At 34.1% G+C, this 25148-nt stretch overlaps 2 protein-coding genes across 25 annotated transcripts in view; one reads left to right on the top strand and one right to left on the bottom strand.

Moving 5' to 3' along the window:
• LOC128263826 (uncharacterized) overlaps positions 1–25148 on the bottom strand; it is a 457572-nt gene that overhangs the window by 301523 nt on the left and 130901 nt on the right. For 18 of the 23 annotated variants that reach the window (XM_052999086.1, XM_052999084.1, XM_052999081.1 and 15 more), the window contains 2 exons: positions 13172–13342; positions 8894–12405 (listed from right to left, as the gene is read on the bottom strand). In XM_052999086.1, the coding sequence (XP_052855046.1) occupies positions 8894–12405; positions 13172–13342 (3683 nt within the window). Of the gene's footprint in view, positions 1–1557; positions 1838–8893; positions 12406–13171; positions 13343–21396; positions 21416–25148 lie in introns of those variants that run through there. The other 5 variants (XM_052999088.1, XM_052999103.1, XM_052999104.1 and 2 more) reach the window with 5 other exon arrangements.
• Positions 19572–21716, top strand: LOC128263829 (uncharacterized). 2 transcript variants are annotated; one of them, XM_052999108.1, is made up of 7 exons: positions 19572–19843; positions 20363–20487; positions 20560–20724; positions 20805–20953; positions 21023–21089; positions 21314–21437; positions 21505–21716. In XM_052999108.1, the coding sequence occupies exons 2-7, from the start codon at positions 20404–20406 to the stop codon at positions 21519–21521; spliced, it is 606 nt and encodes a 201-aa protein (XP_052855068.1). In that variant the 5' UTR covers positions 19572–19843; positions 20363–20403; the 3' UTR covers positions 21522–21716. The 2 variants fall into 2 exon arrangements, with proteins under 2 accessions (XP_052855068.1, XP_052855067.1); XM_052999107.1 differs by lacking the exon at positions 19572–19843 and having other exon boundaries at positions 20002–20487.

Genomic DNA, 25148 nt, shown 5'->3' with positions numbered 1-25148 from the left:
GTAGCTATTTCAAAAATTAAAGATTCTTGTAAACTTTAAAATTATCATTTACTTGCCTATATGTTTAAAAACATTGAAGATATGATGATTTGCAGCTTAACTATTCAATAGTTCCTATGGCAGCTATATGATATCGATTTCCGATTTTAATAAAATTAGATCTGTACTGTCAAATTATTAATAAAACAAAAAGGATTTAAAAAAAAAAAAATTACAAAATAGAAAAGTTACAATTTAAAAAAAAAATTTGTTATATATTTGTTGTTTCCATGGGAGCTATATGATATAGTCGTCAGATTTTGATGTTGTTTAAAAACAGCAAAGTTATAATTTATTTTTCCGATTGTTTCCATTGGAGCTATATGATATAGTCGTCTGATTCTGATGAAATTTAAACCGTTACTTTGAAATATTTACCCTTTACTATATGTCGAAGAACTAAAAAAAAATTAAAAAACAGCAAAGTTATAATTTTTTTTATTTTTTTTCCGATCGTTCCTGTGGGAGCTATATGCTATAGTCGTCCGATCCGGCTCGTTCCGACTTTCGTACTACCTCCAGTAGAAAGGCAACTTTTGGGAAAGTTTTATGCAGATAGCGTTAAAACTGAGAGACCATTTTGTGTAGAAACCGACGGACAGACGGACGGACAGATGAACAGACGGACATGGCTAGATCGACTCTCCTAGTGATTAATATTTTAGAATTACGATTTAAATTTCAACAAAATCGGACGACTATAACATAAACCTCCTACGGAAACAAAAAAAATACAAATAAAAATATTTTTTATGTAACTTTTCTATTTTGTAATTTTTTGTTTAAATTCTTTTTGCCTTATTAATAATTTGACAGTTCAGAATTATGCTTTTAATTTTATTAAAATAGGAAAACGATATCATATAGCTGCCATAGGAACTATCGAATAATTAGGCTTCAAATCATCATAGCTTCAATTTTTAAACATATACGAAAGTAAATCCTAAATTTAATGTTTTCAAGATTATTTAATTTTTGCAAAGCTAGCGTATATGAACTTCGGCTTGCCGATCAATACCCTGATCTTTAATTATAATCTTCAATTTATTAATATTGTAAATCTTGTATTCCTCACAAGACTCACACTTTCAACGTAGACTTTTTCTACGTAGATTCATGCCTTATTTGTTTTTTTTTTATTTCAGCGTGCTGTGGTTTTTTCTTTGTTGTTGTTGGTCTAAATTTTTTTTAATTTAGTGAGTTATTTATTTGTATTTATTATGTGCATTGTTTAAATATTTTGTGTTTTTGTATATTTTAGTTTAAGATTTTGGTATTGTTTTTCATTTGAATTTTTTCTAACGAACATTCTGTTGTGTTTTTTGGTGTATAATTTTATTTTTCCACTAAAAATGTTGAGTTGTTTATTTATAATTTATTTTTCATTAAACAATTTTGGTTATAAGCCTTTATTCTTTATTATCCATAGTAATGAACTGTACATTTTAATACGCATACAGAGATGAAGCTAATTTCAGTCAAACGTTTAACATTTTGTAGTGAAGGAGACATTTCTGGCCGTACAAAGTATATAATAAAAAAACAACATTTTTTCGATATATTAGGAAAACACAACAACCCGTATCCATCTTTTTTTTAAATTTTGTTCCAATTATTTTTTACAGCGGCTTAAAGTTTAAGGCACCTTTATATTATAAATTCATAACTTTATAAATTTTAGGAAATAGCGGTGTAATAGGTGATCCACGGTAATCAACTGTGCATTTCAATAATCATACAGAGATCAAGATAATTTCAGTCAAAAGTTTGCAATGCAGTGAAGGAGACATTTCCAATCCTACAAAGAAGATTTGTTAAAATTGAATGAAATTTTTACAAAAATATATAAAAGCGCCAATCCTATCGGAAAAAATGTATTTTGTATTTTTAAATTTAAAATTAATATATTTTTAAGCTCGTAAATATACAACATTTTCTTATAAAAATTTACTTTCCGCTTATTAGCTTATTAAATTATGGGGGTACAAAAATTTGTCTCTATGGTAAACCGAAAACAAAACAAACTTCAAACGTTCATATATGCGATTTACACATATTCGTGCCACTCAGTTCTATATTTAGAATTCCATGTAGTTGGCCTTAAATTTTTGGTCAAACGTAAATGCCTTCTGGATTTCAATTTTTTTCAACTTGAAAGTCTTTATTCGATTTATTTGTCTTTATTTGTTGTTCTTATATTATATATATTTGTATACCCTTGCAGGGGGTATTATAATTCAGTCAGAAGTTTGCAACGCAGTGAAGGAGACGTTAAAAATTTCAGAAATACTGTTTAAATTTCATCAAAATCGCACGTCTATATCTTATAGCTTCCATAAAAACAATAAAAATATAAAAAAAAATGAAAAAATGTTACTTTTTTATTTTTTAATTTTTTTTTTTAAATTATTTTTTAATTATTAATATTAGACAGTTCAGAACATATACGAATAAATATCGATTTGTTTTTGCAAATACTGCAACTTTGGATTGTTGAAGCTTGCTTTCTTTCTTGTTTTTTATTTGTACATCTTTTATTATTGTACGTCAGCACCATGACCAGGAGCTGTTCCCAAATGACTTGTATATTAAAAAACCGATCAACGCAGTTTTGTCCTCTAATCACAAAATAATTATGACAATAATAACCTTCCAATAGGAATTTTTATAATCGAATTGGACTAGCATAGGTTTCTGTTCATTCAAGTAAGAATAAAATGCTAACTAAAGAGATATGGTATGTATTGCATTTTTAAATGCTAAATAACTCTCAAAAGCTATAAGGGCTCGAAAATAAAAAGAAATCTATACTGGCGTTTAAAAAAAACGCTAATATGTGAGCAGAAAACCTAGTTTTGGCTATAACTCCGTATTTATTTTACTTGAAATAAGAAAGGAAGCACACTTCGGCAAGGCGAAGTTCATATACCCTGTAACTTTCAATTTAAATTTAAACAAGAAAGGAAGCAAACTTCGGCAAGCCGAAGTTTATATACCCTAGCAACTGTTGCAAAATTTAAATAATCATGAAAACATTAAAATAATGATTAGCTCGCGTATATGTTTAAAAACATCGAAGCTAAAATGATTTGCAGCTCAATTATTAGATAGTTATTTTATATAATTTTTTTAGTTCTATAGGAGCTATATGATATAGTCGTCCGATTTCGATGAAATTTAAACCGTAATTCTGAAATATTTAACCATTACTAAATCTCGAAGAACTAAAAAAAAAATTAAAAAACAGCAAAGTTATAATTTTTTTTAATTTATTTTTTCGATTGTTCCTATGGGAGATATATGATATAGTCGTCCGATTTTAATGAAATTTAAACCGTAATTCTGAAATACTTAACCATAACTATATGTCAAAAAACTAAAAAAAAAAATTAAGAAACAGCAAAGTTATAATTTTTTTTATTTACTTTTCCGATTGTTCCAATGGGAGCTATATGCTATAGTCGTCCGATCCGGCTCGTTCCGACTTAGATACTACCTGCAATAAAAAGACAACTTTTGGAAATTTCCATGCAGTTAGCTTTAAAACTGAGAGACTAGTTTGCGTAGAAACGGACGGACAGACGGACATGGCTAGATCAACTCGCCTAGTGATGCTGATCAAGAATATATATACTTTATAGGGTCGGAGACGCCTCCTTCACTGCGTTGCAAACTTCTGACTAAAATTATAATACCCTCTGCAAGGGTTTAAAAATTTAACTCTTTTATTTTGTAATTTTTTTTAGAAACTCTTAGTGACTAATTAATATTTTGACAGTTCAGAGTTAGGCTTTTAATTTTATTAATTTCGGAAAACGATATCATATAGCTGCCAAAGGAACTATGAAATAATTGAGCTTCAAATCATCATAACTTTATAGTTTTTACACATATACGCAAGTCAATCATAATTTTAATTTTTTTCAAAAATATTTAATTTTTGCAATAGCTGCAAGGGTATATGAACTTTGGCTTGCCGAATTTTGCTTCCTTTCTTGTTTATAATTAATTTTACCGATTGTTTCTATGGGAGCTATATGCTATAGTCGTCCGATCCGGCTCGTTCCGACTTATGTACTACCTGCAATAGAAAGACAACTTTTTTGGAATGTTTCATGCAGGTAGCTTTAAAACTGAGAGACTTTTTTGCGTAGAAACGGACGGACAGACGGACAGCATCTCCTAGTGATGCTGATCAAGAATATGTATACTTTTTAGGGTCGGCAACGTCTCTGCAAGGGTATACAAATATATATAATGTATAGAACAACAAATAAAGACATATAAATCGAATAAAGACATTCAAGTTGAAAAAAATTGAAATCCAGAAGGCATTTACGTTTGACCAACCATTTAAGGGCAACTAACAGAAATTCTAAATATAGAACTGAGAGGCAAGAATACAAGAACGTGTGAAGATCGTTTAGTTTTCGGTTTCCCGAAAAAAACCACTCCTTAGAGACAAATTTTTGTACCCCCATAATTTAATAAGCTAATAAGAGGAAAGTAAAGTTTTATTAAAACAAGAAAGAGAGCAAACTTCGGCAAGCCGAAGTTCATATACTTTTGAAAACATTTAAATTATTATTTACTTGCGTATATGTTGAAAAACATTGAAGCAAATCATCAATTTGCAGTTCAATTATTAGATAGTTATTTTATATATTTTTATTATTTCTATGGGAGCTATATGATATAGTCGTCAGATTTTGATGAAATTTAAACCGTAATTCTAAAATATTTAACTATTACTATATGTCGAAGAACTAAAAAAAAATTAAAAAACATCAAAGTTATAATTTTATTTGGATTTTTTTTCCGATTGTTCCAATGGGTGCTATATGCTATAGTCGTCCGATTTTGATGAAATTTAAAATGTAATTCTATAATATTTATCCATTACTATATGTCGATGAACTAAAAAAAAATTGAAAAACAGCAAAGTTATAATTTTTTTTATACCCTTGCAGAGGGTATTATAATTTCAGTCAGAAGTTTGCAACGCAGTGAAGGAGACATCTCCGACCCTATAAAGTATATATATTCTTGATCAGCATCACTAGGCAAGTCGATCTAGCAATTTCCGTCTGTCCGTCCGTTTCTTCGCAAACTAGTCTCTCAGTTTTAAAGCTATCTGCATGAAACTTTCCCAAAAGTTGTCTTTCTATTGCAGGTAATATATAAGTCGGAATGAGCCGGATCGGACGACTATAGCATATAGCTCACATAGGAACAGTCGAAAAAAAAAATAAAAAAAAATTATAACTTTGTTTCTTAATTTTTGTTTAGTTCTTTGACATATAGTGATGGTTAAGTATTTCAGAATTACGTTTTAAATTTCATCAAAATCGGACAACTATATCATATAGCTCCAAAAATTATAACTCTGCTGTTTTCAAAAAATTTTCTATTAGTTCTTCGACTTATAGCAATGGTTAAATATTTCAGAATTACGGTTTAAATTTCATCAAAATCGGACGACTATATCATATAGCTCCTATAGAAATAATAAAATTATATAAAATAACTATCTAATAATTGAGCTGCAAATCATCATTGCTTCAATGTTTTTAGACATATACGCAAGTAAATCATAATTTTAATGTTTTCAAAATTATTTAATTCTTGCAATAGCTGCAAGGGTATATAAACTTCGGCTTGCCGAAGTTTGCTTCCTTGTTATTTATTTTTTCGATTGTTCCTATGGGAGCTATATGCTATAGTCGTCCGATTTTGATGAAATTTAAACCGTTATGATTGTTCATATGGGAGCTATCTGATATAGTCGTCCGATTTTGATGAAATTTAAACGTCTCGAAGAAAAAAAAAAAAATTATAAAACACCAAAAGTTATAATTTTTTTTAAATTTATTTTTCCGATTGTTCCTATGGGAGCTATAGGTTATAGTCGTCCGATCCGGCTCGATCCGACTTATATACTACCTGCAATAAATAGACAACTTTTGGAAATTTCCATGCAGTTAGCTTTAAAACTGAGAGACTAGTTTGCGTAGAAACGGACGGACAGACGGACATGGCTAGATCAACTCGCCTAGTGATGCTGATAAAGAATATATATACTTTATAGAGTCGGAGACGTCTCCTTTACTGATTTGCAAACTTCTGACTGAAATTATAATACCATCTGCAAGGGTATAAAAACGTTGTATACTTAAAAGAGCTGAAAAATATCTTAATTTTAAATTTAACAAGAAAGGAAGCAAACTTCGGCAAGCCGAAGTTTATGTACCCTTGCAGCTATTACAAGAATTAAATATTTTTGAAAACATTAAAATTATACGCAAGTAAATCGTATATGTCTAAAAACATTGAAGCAATGATGATTTGCAGCTCAATTATTAGGTAGTTATTTTATATAATTTTATTATTTCTATGGGAGCTATATGATATAGTCGTCCGATTTTGATGAAATTTAAACCGTAATTCTGAAATATTTATCCATTACTATATGTCGAAGAACTTATAGAAAAATTTAAAAAACACCAAAGTTATAATTTTTTTTTATTTACTTTTATGATTGTTCCTATGGGAGCTATATGCTATAGTCGTCCGATTTTGATGAAATTTAAAACGTAATTCTGAAATATTTAACCATTATCTCGAAGAACTAAAAAAAAAAAATAAAAAAACAGCAAAGTTATAATTTTTTTTATTTATTTTTCCGATTGTTCCTATGGGAGCTATATGCTATAGTCGTCCGATTTTAATGAAATTTAAACCGTAATTCTGAAATATTTCACCTTTACTATATATCGAAGACCTAAAAAAAAAATTAAAAAACACCAAAGTTATAATTTTTTTGTTTATTTTTCCGATTGTTCCTATGGGAGCTATATGCTATAGTCGTCCGATCCGGCTCGTTCCCACTTATATACTACCTGCAATAGAAAGACAACTTTTGGGAAAGTTTTATGCAGATAGCTTTAAAACTGAGAGACTAGTTTGCGTAGCTCCCATAGCATATAGCTCCTATAGGAACAATCGGAAAAATAAATGAAAAAAAATTATAACTTTTCTGTTTTTTAATTTTTTGTTTAGTTCTTCGAGATATAGTAATGGTTTAATATTTCAGAATTACGGTTTAAATTTCATCAAAATCGGACGACTATAACATATAGCTCCCATAGGAACAATCGGAAAAATAAATGAAAAAAAATTATAACTTTTCTGTTTTTTAATTTTTTGTTTAGTTCTTCGACATATGGCAATGTTTAATTATTTCAGAATTATGTTATAAATTTTATCAAAATCGGACGTCTATAGCATATAGCTCCCATAGAAATAATAAAAATATATAAAATAACTATCTAATAATTGAGCTGCAAATCATCATAGCTTCAATGTTTTTAAACACACACGCAAGTACATAAATCATAATTTTAACGTTTTCAAGAGTATTTAGTTTTTGAAATAGCTGCACGCCAAGGTTTGCTTCCTTTCTTGTTTTGTACAAATTTCATTCAATTTAAACAAACCTTCATTGTATGAATGGAAATGACTCCTTCACTGCATTGCAAACTTTTGACTGAAATTATCTTGATCTATGTATGAATATTAAAATGAACAGTTGATTACCATAGATAACCTAAAAAAAATTGATAAAGTTATGAATTTATAATATAAAAGTGTCTTAAACTTTAAGCCGCTGTAAAAAAAATTTGGAACAAAATTAAAAAAAAAAGATGGATACGGGTTGTTGTGTTTTCCTAATATATCAAAAAAATTTTGTGTTTTTCCATTATATACTTTGTACGGCCGGAAATGTCTCCTTCACTACAAAACGTTAAACGTTTGACTGAAATTAGCTTCATCTCTGTATGGGTATTAAAATGTACAGTTCATTACCATGGATAACCTATTAAGCCGCTTTAAACGAAAATTGATATTTTTACATGTGCAAATTTATTTCAAAACGGAGAAATAATAAATAACACTGGCTTACAAATTTAAATCGATTAAATCTTCCAGAGATCAAACCTTGCTTTTCCGATGCAGACGAACTCTGATTCAAGCAATGACTCAACATTTTTTGTATGGTGCAATTTTTTTTAAGTGTAAATAGCTTTGATCACCTGTTTTAATGATAATTTTTTTAACTCCAGTTCTGCTTAACCGATTTCGGTCATCGATAGCTTATTGCACTAGAAATAGATCATTCTACCTGCTATAAGTATAGGTTTCCGAATATATATTATAGAGCTCAACAAAGTTTAAATATATTGCTAAAACTGAAGTCCTGACAACATAGGTTTATTCTTAAAAACTGATAACCGAATATAATTTAATCTTGAAGATGGAACATTCACGAATCTAACAAGTTATTAACCTCAACACTAAGAGCTAGTAAAATAAGCTGTCTATGACCGAAATCGGGTAAGCAACACTGGAGATGCAAAATAAAATTGGTATGACCACTGGAGGTCATCTGCACCGAAAAATCAAGGTTTTATCACTTAAATCTCTGGAGGATTTTTCGATTTAAATTTGTAGGTCAGTGCAATCAATAAATTCCAAAATTAGTAATTATAATACGAAAGATTTATTAAGCAATAAAAACCTCGCTGGTACAAAGAAACCATTTGCAGAGGAAAGTTTATCGCAAGCCTTAAATTTAAATGAAAAGTTTTTGTTTTTTTTCATAGCCGACTCGAAAAAAATTAATTTTTTCTCCAATAGACTTCACTTGTACCCGATTTTATGATAATAATTAAATTATACTCTGAATTTAATTATACTCTGAATTTAATTATTTAAAATAAGAAAATACTACATTCCTAGGTAAATCCTAAAAGTAAAGAAAAAGTGGTATCTTTCGCAAAACTTATGCACTCACCAAAACAAACTTCTGATTCTCCTTGTCCATCAGAAACTCCATACTCTTGTGCGGCCTTCGAACGGACGCGATTGGGACGCAACCTTCGCCTGAAGAGGATATAACAGCTTCTCCGTCTATATTGTCCATGTCGTAGTTAGCCCTGGTCCCATTTAGACGCTTTACAATGTAAGCCTTGTTCGAAAAGCTAAGAGGGTTGAATTTTATATCCATAAGTGAACGCGTGTTCCCCGAAATGACAGTTTCATGAGTGTCCAGATTGGTTTCGATCAAACCCATCTTACCTCCCTCTCGCACGGAAGAAACAGACACGGGAACGGCGGTAACCACAGTGGACCTGGCCGTGATCATATTCGTCGTTAGTGCGACTCTCGCCCGCGATGGTAACTCAGTGCCCCGCATATTTGCCGCATTAAAGTCCGCCGTCAACTGATTACCGAATAGCTTGTACTGTTCCTGTTCGGCACTTAGAAGCAGCTCGGTGGCATTGGCAGCTGTGGTGCCGCTAGCAGAAACTCCCAACGGCGAAGGTGACTGGTTGCCACTACAGGTTGGCAGCTTGGGCAGCGGCGGCTTACAGATCACCACTTTTTGCAGGGTTGGGGTCTTGCCTAGGTGCCCCAGCTGACGGCTGCTGTTTACACTGGCAGTGCATGCCTTGCTGTCTTCCAATTGTGGGCTTCTCGGTTGCTTCAGCGGGATATGCAAACAGTCGCCTGACTTGGCGCTTCCGGTGCTATTCCTAATGGGCGCCTTGAACACCAAAATCTGATTAGGCGCCCCCTTCTCTTCATGATGCTCCAGATTCTGTAGCTTCTTTTTTCGGCGCAGAGAGAAGCGGAGACCGTTGGTAATTCTGGAAAGTAAGCCCTTAGAGCCGGGCTGTTTTTCGTCCGCCCTGCCCACAGTTGTGGTTGGCAGCATCTCGCATATCTGGGGACTCTCGTTAAGCTCAAGCAGTTGCTGTGAGGCGTACAGAATGTGGAGGGCGCGGTTGGTGGGCGGCTCGCTTAGAATAGGCAGGGTTAGACTCAGGGGTCGTGCGTTCCCTTCTTGTGCTGCATTGAACAAGTTGGCGACAACGCGAGGTTCAAGACTGACTGCGCTGCTTGTTGCAAGCTCGCTTTCCAAAGTGGTTTCAGCTTCGGTTCTTTGACCGAAGCAATCGGGTGTGGCGATGTTGACTTTATATTCGGTGGTTTCGTTCTCTTCGATCGACGACTCTCTTAAGTGCAGCGCCTGGTTCTGCTCGTAAAGCGAGGCAATGTTTTCATTCTCTTTAGTGTTGTGCACTACAGTAGCGTCCTTCAGATCTTCGTCGCTCGAGGGACCCTGCTCGCTGGACCGACACTGATCGTCGTTTAGCTGCCAGCAGTACTTGCTCACCACCGGACAGAAGCTAACTTCCTTGCCAAACGAGTGTCGCGACCCGGCGTGCAGAAGGATACCTAAAGGTTTAGGCAAGTGGTGCATTGAGGTGTGAGCACTATTCACGTAGATTTCGTCCTCCGGCTCCTGCCGGTCGTTGTCACAAGCCGATAGATTTGGCGTGCTGCTTACCAGGCTGCGTTGCTTTAAGGACTGAAACTGCCGCTTCGGCAGTGGTCTTTGCGAGATGACTTGCTGGTGGCACGGAACCGCAATATCCTGCAAGACAAATTGGCAGTGCTCAAGGCTCTGAGCGTAATTGGTGCTCAGATTGGTTGGGTCTTGGTCAAAGGTCTTGCCGAAGGACTGTTTGGGGCTACTAGCCGAACCCTTGTGGCGCGGTGGCTGCTTAATAAACAGCTGCACGTGCTGCATTTGGGGCTCCTCGGGTGCATTAGAAATACAGCCCCCTGGCGGTGGCAACGTCTCCTCCTGAATCGGCTTATCCGTCAGTATGGAAATATTTTTGTCATATATCTTGCTGATTTCGTCCAGCAAGAAGTTGTTCTTGCAGATAATCTGTTGGTAGATACCTCCCGACATGTCTTCCGACTTGCTCCTCTTGTGATTTCTCTCTAAATGAGCTTTTGGCGGAGAAGCGTCCGTGTAGTCCAGAAGTGTGAGGTTTTGATAGCTAGCGTTAAGATACCCTGCACTGGCCACACACAGTGTTCGCCTGGCGCTCTCGCTCACGCTGCAGCTCCTCGGAATACTCTGACACTCAAGGAAAAAGTCGTCGCGGGATTGGTCTCGCGCAAAGACAAACGCCTCGCTGCAGCTGTTACTCACGCTGCTGTTTGTATGATGGTTGTGACTCATGCGGCGGCGCAGTCCAAGCTGTTGCAGTTCGTTGGGAAAAGAGGTCGTTGTAGGCAAGCTGCTGTCGTTGGAACTGCTGCTCTGGCTACGGCAGATGTGGCTGCTTGGGCCCAGAACGGAGCTGTAAGGGGAATCCAGGTTGCCAATTCCAAATGAGAGTGGACCTCGCGGCTCGCGGATGTCGGGCAAACTGTTACGTAGCCAAGTGAACGAGGCGAGAGACGACGTTGATGTGGTCGATCCGGTCGGCGACGGAAGAGGCGAAGACATTTCGGTCCGAGAGCCGGCCCTCTCAGGGGAACTATTAATAGACAACGAAGGAGAGCAGGGAGAGAATGGCGATGCGGCGGTGTCCGTAGTCTGCTCTATTTTGGGCAGACACAAATCAGGAGAGTTTCGGCAATGCGGCGAACCATCCTCCAGTAGCAGCAGTTCCTCCTCCTCCCCGCTGAGTATTTTGAAATTCATTGGTGTGCATTTAGACTTTTCTAGCTGCAGAGTTCTGAGCTCACAGTAGCCAGAGAATTCCGATCGATTTTCGGCCGAGTTGGGCGGCACTCGCCGGGTGGCCGTTATAGGCTGAATTTTTGTTCTCCTTGCAATTCCGCTGCCGAGATACGATCTTTGACTACAGCTATCGCTGGACGAGCTGGAACTGGAGCCGGTCTCCGAGTCGGATTTCAGTTCAGTCTGGTGCGCGCACTTGGAGAAGAGTCGCTGCTGGTCCTCAAATTTAAGCTTGTTCAGCTCGTAGTACGTCTGATGCAGACGACCGTCGCTAGACTCGTATCGCTTTATTAGCGACAGGAACGACGAAGATTCTCTTCTGCTCTCTGGATTGCTGTCACTGGGTCGAGTTGAGGCACCTAGCTCGCTGGTAAAAAGCGAGGGCGAGCTGTTGCCCAAACTGCTCATACTTTGGTGTTGCTCCTGGAGTGTAAGCTGCCGCTCGAGGGACTCAAACTGCACCAAAGAAGAGCTGCGTGATAGCGAGTGGTAGGAGTCATTGTCCGAATTATAGTCCTCAAAGGAGCCGCCGCGCCGATTGCCTGAGTTGCTTCGCTGGCCCTGGCTTCCACAGCTATCCCGAGCACATGTATCTGAGACCAGAAAGCGCTCTAAACTATTGTGGTACTCGGAATGCTGACGCTGAGGGCGGCGCATCAGGACGTTATCCTCAAAACCCTGGCAAGGATCGGTGTCCAAACTACGCCTTGGTCTCTTGGGCGGGCAGGCAAAGTCACGCTCAGACATGGAATCGACATCTTCATGGAAAAGTTTAATTAAACAAGAAAGGAAGCAAACTTCGGCAAGCCAAAGTTCATATACCCTTGCAGCTATTGCAAAAACTAAATATTCTAGAAAACATTAAAATTATGATTTACTTGCGTATATGTTTAAAACCATTGAAGCTATGATTTTAATAAAATTAAAAGCGTAATTCCGAACTGTCAAAGAATTTTTAAAAAAAGTACAAAATAGAAAAGTAACATTTAAAAAGAAACCTTTTTTGTATATAGTTTTATTGTTTCCTATATGGTATAGTCGTCCGATTTTGATGAAATTTAAACCGTAATTCTGAAATATTTGACTATTACTATTTGTCGATGATTAAAAAAAAACAGCAAAGTTATAATTTTTTCCGATTGTTCCTATGGGATCTTTATGATAAAGTCGTCCGATTTTGATGAATTCTAAAGTAATTCATCATAACTGTATGTCGAAGAACTAAAAAAAATAAAAAACAGCAAAGTTATAATATTTTTTATTTATTTTTCCGATTGTTCCTATGGGAGCTATATGCTATAGTCGTTCGATCCGGCTCCTTCCGACTTATATACTACCTGCAATAGAAATACAAGTTTTGAGAGACTAGTTTTCGTAGAAACGGACGGACAGACGGACATGGCAAGATCGACTCTCCTAGTGATGCTGATCAAGAACATATAAACTTTATAGGGTCTTCTGACTGAAATTAAAATACCCTCTGCAAGGCTATAAAAAGGGCATTGTATATTTGGAGCAGCTTACCCTTAATCACCATGCGTACCATTGTGCCCGATTCAGACTTAATGGAGCTCCAAAAGCTGGAGCGCTGCTCTGGGCAGCCACTCCAGGTGCACTGGCCATGTTCCTCGTCTTCGCTAGTCTCCTCCATGATGGGCTCCAAGATTTGCCGAGAACTGGACAAGTAAACAGCATCTAAAATAAATCGACGGAATACTGTTATTATGTCCCGATTCTTTTCGATTTTTGGGCGTGTTTTTTTATTCTTTTTAAGAATTAACTTTAATCTTTTTAAACTTTGGAGGGCTCTGAAAAATTCTGACTCAGCTTTAAAATATGTTAAACAAAAAAAAACCTCTTGACGAGGCAAGAACGCAGTGACGATCGCACCTTCAACTCGAAAAATTTCTGATATTAATTTTACCAAGAAAATTAACTTTATTTTGATTTAATTAGTTTCGTAATCGGCATGCTGATTATTTTATTGTGCAGCTTTGTGTCAGTGGTTTTTAACTTTTTAAAGCAATTTATCTGTTTTTTTATAGGCGTTTATAAATTTAAAAAAGCTTTAATTTTTTTGTATTTTGTTTTTTTGATATTGTTATTTTTACAGGAGACCTAAAATCAAATTTTTATAAAAGTACACCAATAAAATGACCAGGAGGCGTTTTCATATTACTGGGAAATTGAAATAACCGAAGTACTCAGTTCTGACCCCTAATCATAAAAAAAATTATTTTGGTACATAATACCCTTGCTTATGTTTCCATTTCACTTAAAAAAGCTCTTATAAGAATTTTTCATCATCATCATTACATAATGCTAATCATAAAGATCTGAAATGGGTTGAACTTTTAAACGTTGAACAACTCCCAAACGTAGATTTGTACAGAAAAGTGTGTTATCACTATAGACGACCGAATATGTAGTGACGATGCTCACCAAGAGCATAGGAGACTATTGAATGACAAAGGATTGCATACCAAGATTTTAGGAAAGTTAATTGGTTAGGGAGAAACCGCGGGCTTGCAAAATATCCAACTTTTTTTGGTACAGTTTAAATTTTGTTTAAAATAGGCGTTGAATGACACCCAATTCGCTTCGATCCGATGCTTCGTTCAAAAGTTAAGCTTTTTTTTGGTACATCTGAAAATTAAAATTTTTTTCAGTCTTTTTGTCAGTTTCAAAAAATGTCAAGAATATTAGGTCGTTACCTGGGCAGGTCGTTACAAAATAGTTTGTTTTACGACTTTTTAAAAAACTAGCTCATTTAGCAGGTAATCGCTAAAATACTTTTTAACTAGTAAAGCTACAGACAAGTGATATATGTAATTTCCACCTAAAAATAAGCACCATCAATTTTGTGAGAAAAATTATATAAAATAATGGTTTCAGGTTAAAAAAAGAAACATTCCCCTAAATATTATTTTTTTTAATTAAACATATAACTAATCCTCACATAAGCAAACTAAGATGAAATCAGATACTTTGCAAAAAAGTGAGCAAGATGTAAGCAAATATCTTAAAAAAAACGAAGTTATGAAAAATTAAATGTTCTTTTGGGAGCCAGACAACTTTCTTGTTATTTTTATATCCTTTTTATATCCTTACAAATGGTATTAAAAAACAACAAAGTTATGATTTTTTTTTTATTTATTTTTCCGGTTGTTCCTACACGCAGAAAAATGGTTAGAAAGAGCATCCAATTTTTATTGGGTGAGAAAAAATTGGATGTTATATCTATTTAAAATGAAAGATCAAATAACGGCGATGGTTTTTATATCCTTTGAATTGGATAAGACTGCCAACTTTGTTGGAAATGATGACATCCAGATGTAGAGAAAAATGGCCACCATATCGGTGTTGATTTTACTTGGTTCTCCTTGTAGGTTATGAGGGATTGGAAATGAAAATAAGAATTCGAATTTCGATTAATGAGTCAACTTTTTTGAAAGGCAGAAAAGAACTCGATTAATCTTAGTTGAAAATCGTATTCGACTAACTTTATTCAATCCTCGAAAATTCTGCTGAATTTATAGGTTAAGAGTTACATTTTTTATGAAAATAAATTTTTTCAATTCGAGAAAATTCATCATCAATACTTAAATATACCAAAATAATATCACAAAAGTACATACAAACGATTATTTAACAATTAATCATTCAAATAAAGTGTTTTTTGTCAATTTTTAAGCCTACAAAAATCGATAACATTATCGATTGATTATCGATTATTTTACAATAATCGATAAATAACTCTCGACTATCATTGGCTTTGCATTTTTCATCCCTACTCTTTTCTGTTCTTTTCGGCTGCTCGCCACGCTCGCTACCACACGCTCGTTCCGGTATTGCACGTTTTTTTTGTGGTTAGTTTCTAGAAAATTCTACAAGAAGAGATGGATTCGAAGAAAAATTACACGCGTATGAAGTCACATCGACTGGGAAAGCCAAATGTATACTTATTACTCTCGCCGCGTCAAAGAATGCCAAATAAAAAGGTGTATATTGCTTTTAGGTACGCTTTATGATGTAATTAATTTCTTCCTAAAACATTTTCTCTGTATATATTTTTACTTTCTAAATTAATTATGATACCTATTATTATAAGATTAATATACTTCTAAGAATACTCCATTTTTAATATTTGTTAACAACACGCAGAAAAATGGTTAGAAAGAGCATCCAATTTTTATTGGATGAGAAAAAATTGGATGTTGTATCTATTTAAAATGAAAGATCAAATAACGGTGATGGTTATTTTAGCAATTTAAAAATGATACCTCCGATTGGTTTTTATATGCTTTGAATTGGATAAGACTGCCAACTTTGTTGGAAATGAATTGGAATTCGAATTTCGATTAACGAGTCAACTTTTTTGAAAGGCAGAAAAGAACTCGATTAATCTTAGTTGAAAATCGTATTCGACTGACTTTATTCAATCCTCGAAAATTCTGTTGAGTTTATAGGTTAAGAGTTACATTTTTTATGAAAATAAATTTTTTCAATTCGAGAATAATATCACAAAAGTACATACAAACGATTATTTAACACGTATACGTAAAAATAAAAACAATCGGCAATTAATCATTCAAATAAAGTGTTCAATTTTTGTCAATTTTTAAGCCTACAAAAATCGATAGCATCGATTATTTTACAATAATCGACAATCAACTCTCGACTATCATTGGCTTTGCCAATCATCCCTACTCTTTTCTGTTCTTTTCGGCTGCTCGCCACGCTCGCTTCGCTCGTTCCGGTATTGCGCGTTCCGTCATTGCGCTTTTTTTGTGTTTAGTTCCTAGAAAGTTCTACAAGAAGAGATGGATGAAAAAAGTTTGGAGTTTTTGGAAAATGTGGATCCCGAGAACGCGGAATTTTTGATTGCTCTTTTTAAAGGTAAGTTCTCTCATGCTCATTAATTGATGCCTAAATTTTAAGAATCCTTATGTCTGGAATAGAGATTAATTTTTTCCGTACAAGTTTTCATTTTACCTATACACACATGGTGCAATATATATTTCATTCACGATGTGGCTGCGATTCATCCCAGTCGGAAGTTAGAGAACGCATTCCAATAAAAAAAGCTTCTTTCATGCATGCTTTGCAAGCGAAAAAGAATGTAAGAAGCTATAAAGAAGCATTTTTTATGCATTTTAAAGAGTTTTTGTGAAATCGTCCCTTCCACTACAATGCATAAAAAAGCCTTCTTTTGCAATGTAAAAAAAAAACTGAAACCCGAACGATGCCGATCGTCCGATATTTTTGAGATCGTGTTTTTCACCGAAAACCTCGCTTACGAAAGAACGCAAAAAGAAGTCTTGTTTCGGAATGGACAAAAAAATGAGAAACCAATTTAATCTATTTTTCTTAATGAACAGCAGCGGCGTAAATATATTCACTTTTTATCTTTAAAAACAATATCTGAACGCTTTGTTATGTTTGGGGTATATGACTTGTTAAACTTTTCCTAAAATTAATTCTGTAAAAAATATTAATATTTAGAGTATTAGAAAATTATTAATTTGAATTAGTTTTTTGTGTATTTTAATTTTAGGTAATAATATATACACGATTACATGATTTTTTTTCAAAGCGTGATTTTGTTTTAAATTATTATTTTAAATTGCCGGCGCTATAGTTTCCTCCGCCACTGTATTCACAAGGAGTAACCGAACAAAACGGTACTCTAAAAAGCAAACGACAAGAAAAAAAGGGAAAATGCAAGAATGCGCGCGGTCTTTTTCGTTTCTTTTGCATTTCTCGCCACTTGCATTTTGATTTTCATTTGAAATAGCTGGTGCCTCTGTGATTTGTGAAATTAATATATTCTTTGCGGTTTTAATTTTCAAGTAAGTATGTTGATATAAACAAACTAAATAGGAGTTCCAATACTGTTAATAAAATAATATGAACCAAACAATGGATTAATTAAAACAATAAGTGATGTGTACCTGTGCTAAAAAAATATTAAATTTATAAACACTTATTAACAGTCTTAAAAACAGTGTACGGTCAAAACAAATGTAAACAAATTGTTCCTAAAACTGTGTGTGGCTGTTAATCAAACAAATAAAAAGAATTATTTTTTGAGCGTACACTGCAATAAGACTTGAGTTTTAATTTAATTAATGCGTTTTAAATATTATTTTCGTTTACTTCCAGAAAAACTATTTCAAAACAAAAGGTAATTTATATATATTTCATAAATTTTAATTTTTTGTTTTGTGAACTCGTTTTGTTTATTTGTGTGCTCTCTTTTTTCTCTCTTCCTTTTACTTCTACCTAGGGTGGACTTACATCTACATACGAGTAGTGTATTTTAGAGGTGGACCTAAGAACACAAATTAAGTGAACAAAAATGTAAGAAAAATAAACATAAATTTAAATAATTAGACATTACATAATTAAAATATTTAATAATTTAATTGAAAAAAGATATTTTACAAAATAAACACATATGATACCTATGAATCTCCTTGAAAAATTATTAGAATGGTACCATAATAATAATGTTACTAGAGATCAACTTGATGCACTTTTAAAAATGTTTGAATTCGGAAAATCTAGATCTTCAGTAGGATATTAAGTCCAAGTTTGATAATGGAGCTTAATTATGACGGTACTAGCGACAGGGAAGGTTTTGCGTCCTACATTCATTTAAATGAAACATTATTTGGTAAGTGTTTACAAACTTACAATCGTATTTTAATTAAATTACATATTTCCTTCTCATTATTATATTTTATATTATATTTTCTCATTATTATATTTTCAGAGTCACAAAGAAGAGACGGTTACCGCTTCACAGACCATTTTAAAGACCTTCGACTGGCCTTCACTAGGGCCAAAAATAAAACTTATAAGGGTAAAAGTATGGCCAAAAAGATGAGAGAGGACGAAAACGGCCAGGAGTAATACAATAAGTTTTAAAGCATGTTAATATTAAAAAAAAATTAAATAAATAAAAATTGGAATTGACAAAAGACGCGGTTCCCAATAGCTTTTTTGGGAACGATAATATTTGCATTCTTGGGTAAGACTATTAAAAGGCATGTTTTGGAATCATTCTAAATGTGTTCTTGTGGAAGGAATCAATATTAATTCTGTAGATGTGTTACACAATGCTTGCTTTGGAAGCTATCCAGGAAGGTTCCCGAGGAACGTTTCCAAGTTCATTCTAACAGTGCGCTGTAGAATGCTTCCTTCGTAAAGTACAAATGGAAGGGAAACCCGAGCGTTTCCGAAGTTGAAACTACCTTCCAATGGAACGCATTAAGACTCGTTCTTAGATCGGTTCTAAAAGAAGGCTTGCTTTTTGTCCCGTCTCGAACAAAAAGGAAAGGGAGCTTTCAGGGATCTGGAATGCGTTTTTCGCATGCAAAGTAAGCGTAAAAGAACGCATCCTGGAAGCGTGTTTTTTCCGACTGGGATGAAACGTTTAGCCAACACATGACAAACTATTTTTCATAATGTTAGTGCGTTTTATCACTAACCATACAACATATAGACTGGTCATTTCATACGACGCATTTGGACACAAAAAAACGGACCGCGGAAGGTCCACCGTTCTCACAGCAGCAGGTCCATGCACTTCTTGTGCGTTCGGGTTTTTTACTCTCTCATTCTTATTCTCATTTTTATGCTCGCGCACTCATTGCACGAGTTCAGTCGTTCAGTCGCAGAGAGGCGATATTTGAAGAAGGCTGCCCTGCGCTTGAATTCGTCTCTGTATGTATGCGTGATCATGCATTCTCATACACGGGAGCATGTGTGCGTTTATTTCATTTCGGCGCATCAAGAATATTTTGTCTTTTGCCACTTTTCAAACTTGGTACCCTAAGAATATGGGCGTATTTACTATAGGGTTTTGAAAAAAATGTGAATATTATATGTTTTAATATATTTATTTCATATTTCAGCATACATTTTATTTTTGTTTACAAATTCAAATCAGTGGTAGCGGTAAAATGTTTTACATATATGTATGTATTCGAATTTATAGAAATCAGTCCACTGAGATGGGAACAGGGCATATCGCAGTCGTGTCACTTGAAACACCGACTGCTCTTCAGTGGTTGAGAAAACTTCAAACTAAATCAGTTCTTGTCGATGTCTTGCGAGCGGTTGGTGCCTGCATACCCTACCGACGATTGCTTTTAAGGGGAGCGGGCTTTTAGGACACTTGTTTTAAAAGTTATGTTTAGTGATCTTTGGTTGATTTATTTTTTAATGATTCGTTATTTAATTGTCTTGTTATTTTAATTGTCTTTAAACAATTCGTTATAATTCAAGATATTGGTACAATTAAAATCTAAAATTATTATCAATAAAATAAATTATTATCATTAAAAAAATGTGGATTTTTATATTTGTTCCATTTACCTTTTCAAAAATATTAAAAGTATTTTATTATTTATTACTTGTTTAAAGACAATTAAAATAACACTGCGAATCATATGTTGTATGGTTAGTGGTTTTATGAAACTTCTAGTCGTTTCATGAAATGCTTCTTTTACATATCGACCACGACATAAGATATTTGTGGGTATTACTCCGTGTTTAGAAATCAACCTTTATTGAAGATAATAACCAAAATTCTTAGAATTTTTCTCTCAATTTCGTAGTCATTGGTGCACTCGTAGTAATACCCACAAATGCCTTATTGTTATTCCATTGAGCTCAATTCAAAATTGGTGTTTTTCTCATTTACAGAAAATTTTATTGATTTTGAATCTCTCCTTTCTCTTACTGAGATGGAAATAGAAAAATTGGTCCCGCAGTTGGGTCTTCGCAAAAAGATTTTGAGTGGTTTGAAAACTCTCCATAGGAGTGTGAAGGTGACTTGTTTTTATGCTGTTAAAACTGATTATTTTATGTTATAGAGCTTTTTAATCATTGATTTGCTGTAGGAAATTGAATCTGGAGAACTCTCGGACTTTTCAGTGGAGAATATTGAAGAAGAAGTGCCACTGAAAAAATTGAACACAAAAGAACGAAGTGCTGAAAAAGATCTACCAAAACGTAAAAAATTTAGAAAAGCAGAAACCGCATTGAATTACAGTGAAATTCAAAACGTAAATATCTTAGTAATTTGAATAAATACGATTTGGTGATCACTTACTCTAATACCGAAATGAAAATTATTTTTTTTCAGACCGCTCGCAAATACTTGGATGGCAATATTATTGGGCGGAAAATCTTGGCTTTCTATAAAAAAGGATTATTTGATAGTTCTATTCGTTCTCAATTAGCTGAATGTATAATTGTTTCAGAACTGAACGTTGATTTAGACCCAAAAAAAGTGTAAGTGATTTTTCTCGAAATTCTGTAATGCTCCTTATTTATTTTGATGTATTTTACCCCTTAATTTAGAATATCGCCCCAAAGGTTCCTTGAGCTGAGGAACGAAATAGTTGAGGTTTTCCCGACGGAAACGGCAGTAAGTTTTCGCTCTTTGTATAAATTATTTGTAAGTAGAAGTTTCTTTTATAGGAAAAAAAAATTAAATGTAAGAGGTAGATGATAACCATCTTCCTTGAAATTCATTTAAATTACAATTTTAATGTTCTTCTGGATTGCTTATTACTTTTAGGTTGCAACGTCCCATTTTTAATTCTGCAGCTTTATAAAACAACAATTTCTAATAACTATTTTGTTTTCTAGGCAACGTACTACGTACCAACTCAGCCGAAAACTAATTTGGAAGGCGCGAAGCAGCCCAGGGGTAAATTATATGATAAATATACCTGCATAATAAAAGATTTGCGTGCTTCAGGATTCCGAACAGGTATGTCATGAGAAATATGCCTTTCCATTTCTATAAAGTTTCTTTTTTAACTTTTTTCTCTTAACAGCCAACAACTGTTCATGACGATGGAGTAAAGAGAGATGAACAGGGTAAAGTGAAGGAAGACCTGGAGTGGTTAAGACGATGCCTCGAACCCGAGGTTGAGGCTACTGAGCGGTGGAGTAGGACTTCCGATTATCGCCTCCATTCCTTAAGAGTTACTCCTACTAGAAAAAAGGGGATTCGTCGTCAAATTAATTCAATTACAATTTATTTCAACGAATTTAAGGTTCTGAGACAGCCTTGGGGCTATATACTTGTAAGTTATTACTACCTTAATCTTATAACTTTTATTTTTTATCTTTGCCAAGGAAAAAAGAATTCTTAAATTGAAATTTGTTCATTGAATTTTGCTTGGAAGCTTTAAAGTAGTTTCAGATCATGAGTAACTCTCAACTTGAAGTTTCAAGTATAATTTTGAAAATTAGTATAAAACTCAAAACACGCCAAAGAAAGGGATCCAAGTTATATTTAGGCCCAACTTTTGACATCCTTCTTATCATTCCAATGGTTTAAAATTGATTGGGAATTGGCCTGATATCGCAATTAAAGTAAAACTCATTGCTAATGAGGAGTTAACCTTCAGTGACAACACAGGTAATGTTGACTGTTACATTTTAAAGATTGTTTGAGAAAAATGGTCGATTGGCAGATGTGAGAAATTCAGTTTTACATAAAATTGTCACTCGTAGAAATTGGAATGAGAAAAAAAGAATGATTCCTATTTTAATCGAAACCTGATTCTCAGTTTTTAATTTGCAAAAGTTATTTAAAATTTATTTTAATAATGAATAAACGTTTATATGAAGGGATTTGATAATCTTCGATTTTAATTTTTTTAGAGGACACTGTTAAAACCTTGAAGCTTATTCCAAGGCTGTTCAAGACCGTCAACGTGGGGAAATGGAAAACAACAACTGTCGATACAGAAAATGGTTTTCTTCTACATGTGCGGGTATGAAGACAATTTATTAAATATGAATAATTATTTTAGTACTTTCGAAGGTTACATATATTCATATTTTTCAGGATCAAAATGAATTGGAGACAGAAGTACAACGTTTGTCGTTAAAATTGAGAGCTGCGGGAAGCACACTTCAGCCTTTTCCAATCATAGTTGGAACTGACTGGTCCAATATCACTGACTCCTATGTATATAGATAATTTTTATTACCGAGTTGACAGTCCGCTAAGAGCGATTGACGTTTGCTTCAAGGTATACCACGCGTTGCATGCCTTCTACCCGCACCAGAGTCTATCCGTGGCTGTTCATTCAGAAGGCTATTTATGAAATAGAAACGCAGTGGGATCCACAAGTTCCTTGTGTTGAGACCAAAATCAAGGAATTTCGAAATCTTGATTTAGAATCTTTAATTCAAGATGACTAAGTGTCCAGTTTGCAGCACCGACCTTCCTTCGGTTCATGCACTCCATCTTCATTTAAAAATTAACCATCTAAATCAAGTCTTCAATGCTTACAAGTGTCAGGAATTGAATTGTCTTAGAGACTTCAATGATTGGAGGTCTTTCAAAAGACATTTAGTAAATTATCTGTAATTTCCAATAAATGTACAGTTTTCTCCAATAATAACAACAATAATAGTCAATTCATAGTTCCTGAAAATAACGTTTCGAACAACCCTGTAGAAATTATTATCTTACACTTCGTAAGATAGTCGATATTGAGATGGCTCCTGCCATTCACAAAGAACGTGCAAGCCTATTAGATACTCTAGTATCAGAACATCACGAAATGTATGTGCGTTTGTTCAATGACACGCTAAAACCAAAACATCATCATATGGTGCACCATGGACAAACAATAAAAAGGTCTGGTCCTCTCTATCCGATAAGTTCATTCAAATTTGAATCTAAGAATAGAATTCTCAAAGCATATGCTGACTCCACTTATTCTCGTTTAAATATTTCTTTGACAATAGCAACAAAGGAGCAATTGCAAGTAGCTTATAGATCTGCCAGTAGAAAAGGCTTTTTGTCGCAAATAGAACTTGGTCCAGTTTCGGTTGTAGAAGATGTTATGACAATCAAAGATTCTTGTGAAATGTCACAAATTCAGTTACCTCTCGAATTCTTTTCTGCTTGCTTAGAAGTCCCATGGGTTGATTACAAAGGTACGCGGTATCGAGTTGGAATGAACATAACCACAGAATTCGATGATTTTTGTAGTCTACCATTCTTTGGTGAAATAGATAAAATATTTGCCAATGAAAAAGAAAAAATTTGCTTTCTATACCATGAATGGCATACTGTAGGATTCGAAGAAAAATTACACGCGTATGAAGTCACATCGACTGGGAAAGCCAAATGTATACTTATTGAAAATCTACTCTCGCCGCGTCCTGTTATATGTCAAAGAATGCCAAATAAAAAGGTGTATATTGCTTTTAGGTACGCTGTATGATGTAATTAATTTCTTCCTAAAACATTTTCTCTGTATATATTTTTACTTTCTAGATTAATTATGATACCGATTATTATAAGATTAATATACTTCTAAGAATACTCCATTTTTAATATTTGTTAACAAGAAATAAAAATAAATTACGTTCAGAATTTATATTTGTGTACAAACTAATTACATCCCTCAAACCTTTTGTATATATGAGCTCAAAAATTTATGAACTTATTGATTATCTTTTTCATAAACGTAAATCAAAAATATTAAAAATATAAAAAACTTATTGAAAATTTTTTTAAGCAATTAAAATAGATATAATATCACTGGTAGATGGTTTTATGAACCAACTAAATAGCAACCATATACAAAAAAGTTGGATCAATCAAACAAGCGCTTGTTTTGTCGAACTCTCTAAGTTGGTGATACATCCAATTCCTGTGGATCCAAGAAAACTAGATAAACCAACCAACAAATTTGATCGCTCCCCAGCACCTATTTAAAATAGTTGTATTATCCAATACACAGGTGTATATTTCCAACTACTTTCCTGCTTGTATGGGAGCTATATGCTATAGTCGTCCGATCCGGCTCGTTCCGACTTATATACTACCTGCAATAGAAAGACAACTTTTGGGAAAGTTTCATGCAGATAGCTTTAAAACTGAGAGACTAATTTGCGTTGAAACGGAAGGACAGACGGACGGACGGACAGACGGACGGACGGACAGACGGACGGACGGACAGACGGACATGGCTAGATCGACTCTCCTAGTGATGCTGATCAAAAATAGATATACTTTATAGGTTGGGAGATGTCTCCTTCACTACGTTGCAAACTTCTGACTGAATCTATTATACCCTCTGCAAGGGTATAAATATAACTTCGCTGTTTTTATACACTTGGAAAATTCCTGGATACAGCGGTCCGAATGGGAACATTCAAAGAGTGTATTTATATAGTCAAATGCCGATTCATTTTTCTTCACCTCGTTAGGAGGTGTTTTTGTGTGATATGTCGAAAGTTTCGTAATCTAAAAAGCTATAAGAACTCGAAAACAAAAGGAAATCTTTACTGGCGTTTTCATAACAATTGCTAAGCTGTGAACACAAAAACTTTATTTTGGCTATAATTCCGTAAATATTATACTTGAAGAAATTATGTCAAGACGTAAATAGCCCCTAAAAATACCTTTTTAACGATATACTTCAACAATAGCTTCTTATGGAGTGCG

This window comes from Drosophila gunungcola, unplaced genomic scaffold (assembly GCF_025200985.1).
Source record: "Drosophila gunungcola strain Sukarami unplaced genomic scaffold, Dgunungcola_SK_2 000019F, whole genome shotgun sequence".
Classification (NCBI taxonomy): Eukaryota; Metazoa; Arthropoda; class Insecta; order Diptera; family Drosophilidae; genus Drosophila; species Drosophila gunungcola.
This window is presented reverse-complemented; position numbering and strand designations above follow the sequence as displayed.

Excerpts from the sequence above, each read along its gene's own strand:
- LOC128263829 (XM_052999107.1), top strand. The coding sequence starts at position 20,305 with ATGCCTTATTGTTATTCCATTGAGCTCAATTCAAAATTGGTGTTTTTC. Across the intron at positions 20,488-20,559 it reads CTCTCCATAGGAGTGTGAAG|GAAATTGAATCTGGAGAACT; the intron begins GTGACTTGTTTT and ends GATTTGCTGTAG. Across the intron at positions 20,725-20,804 it reads ATTACAGTGAAATTCAAAAC|ACCGCTCGCAAATACTTGGA; the intron begins GTAAATATCTTA and ends ATTTTTTTTCAG.